Raw genomic sequence first — 7,581 nt, 5'->3', positions numbered from 1 at the left:
AAAGAGGCAGGTATAAAAAAGAAAAGCGTGGCGTGCTGCCTGCTGTCATACAACTGCTCACTGACATACAGGCAAACTGCAACAGCACTTGTCGTGAGCGGGTGACAGCTGGAAGCTCTTCTCCTCTTGGACTGGATGAAAGCAGACTCTGGTTTGCTCCTCTCAGTTTTATCTTTAAGTGATCATCAACTTTTTGCTGCATTGGATCTTCCTCTCATCAGCACCATGGTAATCAGCTTCGCTATGATCTGGGCAGTGCTGGTGGGATTGTGCTGCATCCTTTGGCTCGCAGTGGGAATAAGGCGCAGGTGAGACATGACATGTACATTTCATCAACCGGCTGCAAGAATATCATGGTCATGAACAACTGTCATTCTGAGTGTGCTATGTATGTGTGTGTTTATGTTTCCACTAGTCTAACTGTGCCACTGATGTTGATACCACTTCCTCAAGATAATGATCATAATTAATCAAATGCTGAGAGTGAAGGAAATGCATCTCTGATATTGTATCGGAGTGAGGAGGCAGCTAACTGTTGTTGTACTAGACACGCATGTCACACAGACGTCAGTGTCCTGTCACATGGAAAGAGTAAAATGCATGTACTTTTGTCAAATATATCTTCAGCTATTTTAAGCTTCTTTTTTTGGAGAGCTGTTTGTGGAGTAGTAAAGTACTGAGCACATACATAGCATTTCAATTACTTGATCTATGAAGCCCCATGCCGAATATGAACAATGCTTGAATTTCCTTACCAAAAAAAAAAGTTTTATAATGCTTTCTACATCAGTAAATCATGTTTTACATGCCAACCGATACAAACTGTATTTCAGTAAGTCAGACGAAATTCCGTATTCCCAATTGCAGAGTAATCATGTGTGAAAAATGCCTGAGGCAATTGGAATACATATGTAAACATCCACAGAATTGACGTCATTGTACACATTGAAGATGAAGCGATTTTGATCATGAAATGCAAAGTTGGTTCTACGTTATGATTATTTCTTGTCTCTTTCTTGCTGATGCTCACAGGCAACCTGGCGAGCCTGCAGTTGAAAACGGCTTCATCCCCTACTTGGGTTGCGCCCTGCAGTTTGGCGCTAACCCTCTGCAGTTCCTCCGCAGCCGTCAGAAGAAATACGGGCACATTTTCACGTGCAAGATTGCCGGCCAGTACATCCACTTCCTGTGTGACCCCTTCTCCTACTATTCCGTCATCCGGCAGGGGAGGCACCTCGACTGGAGGAAGTTCCACTTCGCTACATCTGTCAAGGCACGAGATATTTTCATTTATTGACTTCATAACACTTCCAGCAAGTCCAAACATAGACTTACATGCCATCTTGTACACTTTCTTCTGCAGGCGTTTGGTCATGACAGCTTCGACCCTCGTCACGGTCACACCACAGAGAACCTCCACCAAACCTTTCTGAAGACCCTGCAGGGAGAAGCTCTGCCCTCCCTGATAGAGTCCATGATGGGGCACCTGCAGGACGTCATGCTCAAGTCTGGCACCTTGAGTCCGAGAAAGGACCACTGGGAGGTGGATGGCATCTTTGCTTTCTGCTACAAGGTCAGTGAGTGGTCCTTTTAAAAGAAAACGTTGAGCATCTGTATCAGGTACAACAATCTTTAATGGGTTTTTCTGTCCTACTCTTCTTCAGGTAATGTTTGAATCTGGCTACCTGACTCTGTTTGGTAAAGAGTTTGGTGATGATAAGTGCCAAGCTCGGCAGGCTGCCCAGAAAGCCTTGGTCCTCAATGCTTTGGAGAACTTCAAGGAGTTTGACAAGATCTTCCCAGCACTTGTGGCTGGCTTGCCTATCCATGTGTTCAAGAGCGCCTACAGTGCCAGAGAGGTTAGTATGGTTTCCTACATATGCCAGAAATTAAAATCTTCACAGTTCACATCATCATTAATGTTTTACGGTGCCTGTATTGTATTCCTTGAATGTATAGAACCTGGCAAAGACCATGCATGCTGAAAACCTGTCCAAGAGAGAGAATATGTCTGATCTCATCACCATGAGGATGATCCTGAACGATTCCCTGTCTACCTTCAATGACCTGAGCAAAGCCAGGACCCACGTGGCTCTGCTCTGGGCTTCACAAGCTAACACCCTGCCTGCTACTTTCTGGAGTCTATTTTATATGATCAGGTATGTGCAAACTTCTCTTTCTCTGGATATGGAGAGCTCTGCTTGGATAGAAGCACATTGATGAGGTTGATGTTGCTGCTGTAGATTTCCCCTTTTGAGCAATATGGGGTAAAGATCATCCACCACACCTTTATTCTTTCTTGTTACCAATTGAATCAACTTGAGAAAAGCTACTTGCAAAACTCCTTATGTTAATTTACAACCAAATTCCTGGAAGGCCTAGTAGCTTATATGGCTCGATTGCCAATTAAAAACTTTACGGCTCAGGTTAAAACCTAGAACGTTTCAAGTGTTAACAGAAGTGATAAATTGAAAGAAATGAGTTTGGTGTGCTGATAAGAAAAGCTGTGTACACAACTCTCATGTGTACTTGTGTGTACTCATTCTCTGCACTTGACATGAATATTGGTTTAAATCCAACCATTGCAAATTGTGAGGTTTGGGTGATTACTTGAAAGAAAGGACTGCAGTCTTTCACAGATAGCCCGGAGCTAGGGTGGCTGACACTCCCAAGTATGCACACACTTAAGTAGCTAATTAGTCATAGTATGCGAGTAAGTTATTGCTAAATATATGTATTCAAATACCAGTCGGACTGGCTGGTCAGAGTGAATGTACAGACTGTTTTGAAACTGTACAGGAAGACAACACACTATCCACTCAAACTCTTAATAAAACTGTTGCGAGCCCAACATCAGTTATGGTTTAACCCATGATTTCAGAATGACCATATTCATTAACTTGCACATGTCGTCCGGTTTTCTTTTGAACCACCAGAAGTGAACTGGAGACAGACTCAGACTACAGGGTTAAACATTGAGTTGGGTGCTGCTTCTGTGGCTTTTCTGGAGTTTGTAACATTTTGACAAAGCACAGCACTTCTCATAGTATCATAATGCCTTTGGCCTTTTTGGCGGACAATATGTAACATAAAATGTGCTTTGGACAGATGAAATGTTGAGGCAATTTTCCAACATATTGCTCGTGAGAAGGTCCCATGGTGCAAATATTGGTTACTCCATGCCTCCAGACATTGTTGGCCCTAAACAGGATGCAGCGGTGTAAAAGATGGATTATTCTCATATACGACCTTATATCTGTGTGCAGGAGTCCAGATGCTCTGAAAGCAGCCCGTGAGGAGGTGCAGAAAATCCTGACAGAGTCAGGTTTGAGTGTTGACCCCAGTGACCCCCAACTGAACCTGAACCGAGAGCAGCTGGACAACATGCCCATTTTAGGTACGGTCTTGCATAACAACTTTGGAGGATGATATAATTCATCCATTCATATTTTATAACCTAAATGTTTAATTTTACGGTCTTTTTTGTTTTTCTTCTACCAACAGACAGCATCATTAAAGAAGCCATGCGACTTTCCAGTGCTTCCATGAATGTGCGTGTTGCCAAAGAGGACTTCCTGCTTCATCTCGATAACCAGGAAGCTTATCGCATAAGGAAAGACGACGTCATTGCCCTGTACCCACCCATGTTGCACTACGATCCAGAAATCTACGAGGATCCTTATGTAAGAGCCTGACCGAAAACATTCTCAAACATTCTAATGATTGTGAATGAAGACCTTTATGCTGCTGCTCAGTGACGGCAGTATTACCTGTTCATTCCTTGGCTTGTACATGAATTCATGTGTCTACAAGTTTTGCTGACAAAAACCGAGGGATGCTGCAATACCACTTTTTTTAAAGGAAGAGTACAAATAAATATACTAACTTTTTTCTGCTCGCACAACAAGTACATGTTGAATGCCATTAAGCCTGATTTACAGTATACCCCATACATAAAGGATAAACCAAAAGTTTATCCACACAGCTTCTGCGTCAAACGTAGCATCTATCTATACACTGCCCTATGTGTACTGTAGACCGTAGACCACAGACCGAGGGGCTGAGCTTGCTGTTAGTGGTTGTAGTCAAACATCAGTAATGTTTAGTTTGTAGCAAAAACAACACTGAAAGTCACAATGACTTTATTAAGTTTAGGGGTTTTTCTCTGTGATACCTCAACGCCATAAACTCTCTTTAGGCTATATATTGTCTCTCACTCAAAGATGAAAATATTTACTTTTGTTGGTCAAAGTTGACATGCCCAAAGTAACTTGCGGCACAAGACCTTTCATGAGTAGAGCCCATGAAAAACGTGTGTTCAGAGAACTGTTCAGCGAGCATTTTCCATGGTTGATAGCAATTCCTGTTTTCTGTATGTATAAAACCGAAAATTCCAAGTGGAGTGCCAAAAGGTTCAATGCCAGGAACATATGTTTCAAATATTTCAGATTGCTTTGATTTTGGTGACCAAATGTTCATGTCCTCATCACATATGAGTCTAAATGGACTTTATAAACTATAACTGTGTCCATTAGTGAATGCAAAACTGAACTATCACTCAAACTTGTCCTCCTCTTTTTGCTCTTCCTCCTACAGGAGTATAAATTTGACCGCTTCCTGGACGAGAAGGGCCAGGTGAAGAACGTATTTCACCACAGTGGTCGGCGGTTGCGTTATTCCTACTTGCCTTTCGGCTCCGGGGTCACAAAGTGTCCGGGAAGATTCTTCGCCATCTACGAGATCAAAGAGTTTTTGAGTCTGGTGCTGGCCTACTTTGACATGGAACTATTAGACCCAGCTATCAAAGCCCCCCCTCTTGACCAGTCCCGTGCTGGTTTGGGAATACTCCAGCCGACTTATGATGTGGACTTCAGGTACAAACTGAAATCGCAGCACTAGGCTCTGTCTGAGTGACTGAAACAAATCATGTAAACAGTGTATATTTTATGATGATGCCTCACTTTATATGTAAATAGACTGAATTCTGTATTTTTGCTGCTTTTATTAACTGCATAAGGAAACACACATTGTAGATATGAATGTAATCCTCAATTCTCAGGAAAGACAAAGGGATTTTTTAAAGAGAAGGGTCATTGTGACTACAATACAGAATAGCAAAGAGCGTAACTACCCAACACTGTGAAGGTATATGAAGGATTGAGGCAATTTTGTTTCTCTTTTTCACCTGGAGAAGTGACACTCCTTCTCTGCAGTTCCACAGAATCATGTCAATGAATCGCAATCTCAACCTCAATCTGTGAAAATTTTTATTTTTTTAATTGTATGTGTAAATAGTAAAAAGACAGATCATAGCTCCAACTGGTTAAAAAAATAAATAAATCACATTTCAAAATATGGTGGGATGGTACAACAAAAGATTGAAGTTGGATGGTGGTAAGAAATATTTTCCCTTAAAGGATACAAACATCTCTCCAACATTTCCATTAAATCTACACACTGAACGCTTCTTATAGGTGCACCGGTTAAGCATTCGTGATGGTTATTAAGATAACGTGAAGGAGTGCACCTTATTTAACACGTTTAAAAATTGATCAGTTTTGCCAAACCAAATACCAGATCCCAAGTTTGCTGGAAATGGCTTTGTTCTCACCATGGGAGTATTTTTGACTTGTGAAACTCTCATCACAATGTAGTGAATACTCATTCATTTACTACTATGTTATCTACTTTGTACTGTGTACATTTTATTTTTGTTGAATTGTACATTTTTCAATTAAAAATGAAAATCTAAATGCTGTTTCTGAGCATCTTTCACATCCTCTTCACTCATAAAGAGGGACTTAATCTTATTATACAGTCACATCAGTAAAGTGTGAACCGTTGTATTGATTAGTATCTGTACCTGTTGGCTGCTCTCTTTCACCAGTTGTTGCATAACGCGACGCACACAATCTGTGGAGTGAGGCCTCTAAGGTTAATCAGTTATCTGCGTTGTAGATATGGTTAATGAACTTTTTTGTCTTAAAGAAACAGTCATTAAGCACACATTAGTTGATGATGTTGCCCTATAAGGTATCAATTTCAATAAGCTCCTGTTTATTGGAGGAGAAGATCCTCCTTATTATAACATTTTGGGGTGCAGCATTAATCAGTGCCAAACATTGTAGTATCTGTAGCCTGCCTTAAACTGCGATGATCTAGCAACAGGAAAGATGTTCCCTTGAGAGTAACATTAACATGTTATCAATGTATTATCAGCATTAATAGCTTTGAAAAAAACATTAACTTTGTCAGTGCTGTCTGCATGTTGGTTGTTTACCTTGGGGCCCATTTACACAACATTTTAAAGTTAAAACGCTAAGATTTTCTTGCCTTTTGGGATTATGTTTGCAAGACAACGTCGCTCAAAGCCACTAAATACACAGCTTTCTCAGAGCAGCTTCCAATGTGAAACTTCAAAAAATGCTCTGACTCCATCTCCGTGCAGACAACAGAAACTTTGCTACTGTGTGTGACCCACAGCCATAGTAAATCATTCTTCTCCACATGCGTGACTAGATGAACAATAACAAGAATGTTTTACTACAGTGCCATGACTCTTAGTCTATATTCACCTGGGACTTGAGAGTTTTATAGTTGAGACTCACTGTTAATAATGATCCAACTTCTTTGTCTGTCTGTGTTCTCATCACAGTTGATGCTTATAGTGTAGTGTTCTCTGCTTGCATTTAGTTTCATTCCAAAAACAAACAACAGCATCAACTGCTGGCCCAACTTCATCATCTTCAGCATTTCCTTCAGTTCAATGTAAATGGACATGGTATTTAAAAAGTTGTGTAAATGACACCTTAACTTTTAGGTGGCTGCCACTTATTAGGTGAATTTCTTTTGACGGCCATTCATGGAGAATCTTCCTCTCACTAACCGTTGTGTCTTCAGCCGAACTTAATGGGTAAAGTCATCTGAGTGGGCTGACACAAGGCTGAAAGCTTCTCTAACACTGGAGTATTGCAGCTCTGTGCAAATGATTGAGATGAACCACACTGACGGAAACTTCATCAAATAACTGCAAGTATTTAACCATTGAGGAATTAGCAATTTGCCCAACATTGGAGAAAGGAAGCAGATAAATGTTGATAGTTTATTCAAATGGGAAAATAAATCAAATCAATGTTTGCCTTTTTCAACATCTTTCATTTAGATGTAAGTCATTGTTGGTCAACTCTCACCTTCTAGTAATTTAATAAGAGGAACAGAGTACATTTCCACCGTGAAGAATCTTGACAGACCAGTCCAAAGAAAAATATAGAACCAGGGCAACGTCTTCCTCCTGTCAGGTGTGGTGACAGAAGAGGGGAACTCTTCATTTGTGCACAGCTTACAGTTTTTATAGAGTCACACTGACTCAACAATGGAGTCACAAAGTTCTGTGTGTGTGTGTGTGTGTGTGTGTGTGTGTGTGTGTGTGTGTGTGTGTGTGCGTGCGTGCGTGCGTGCGTGCGTGCGTGCGTGCGTGCGTGCGTGCGTGCGTGCGTGCGTGCGTGCGTGCGTCATGATGTCACATTATTGGAGAAAGAGCAGTCAAATTCCATTAGAATATATCAAATATCTCTTGAAATG

General features: G+C 41.0%; 1 protein-coding gene across 1 annotated transcript; it reads left to right on the top strand.

Annotated features, from left to right (window-relative positions):
• Positions 1-225: 225 nt before the first annotated feature.
• cyp7a1 (cytochrome P450, family 7, subfamily A, polypeptide 1) lies at positions 226-4,972 on the top strand (the record flags this gene model as incomplete). The annotated part of the gene is made up of 8 exons (XM_080504064.1): positions 226-308; positions 1,033-1,273; positions 1,364-1,573; positions 1,665-1,859; positions 1,960-2,159; positions 3,267-3,397; positions 3,505-3,683; positions 4,597-4,972. 8 exons carry the CDS (start codon positions 226-228, stop codon positions 4,897-4,899), a joined length of 1,542 nt encoding a protein of 513 aa, XP_080360190.1. The 3' UTR covers positions 4,900-4,972.
• Between the last annotated feature and the right edge of the window lie 2,609 nt (positions 4,973-7,581).

This window comes from Blennius ocellaris, assembly GCF_963422515.1.
Source record: "Blennius ocellaris genome assembly, chromosome: 10".
NCBI classification, from domain to species: domain Eukaryota; kingdom Metazoa; phylum Chordata; class Actinopteri; order Blenniiformes; family Blenniidae; genus Blennius; species Blennius ocellaris.
The sequence above is the reverse complement of the archived record's forward strand: the minus strand, read 5'-3'. Positions and strand labels throughout refer to the sequence as shown.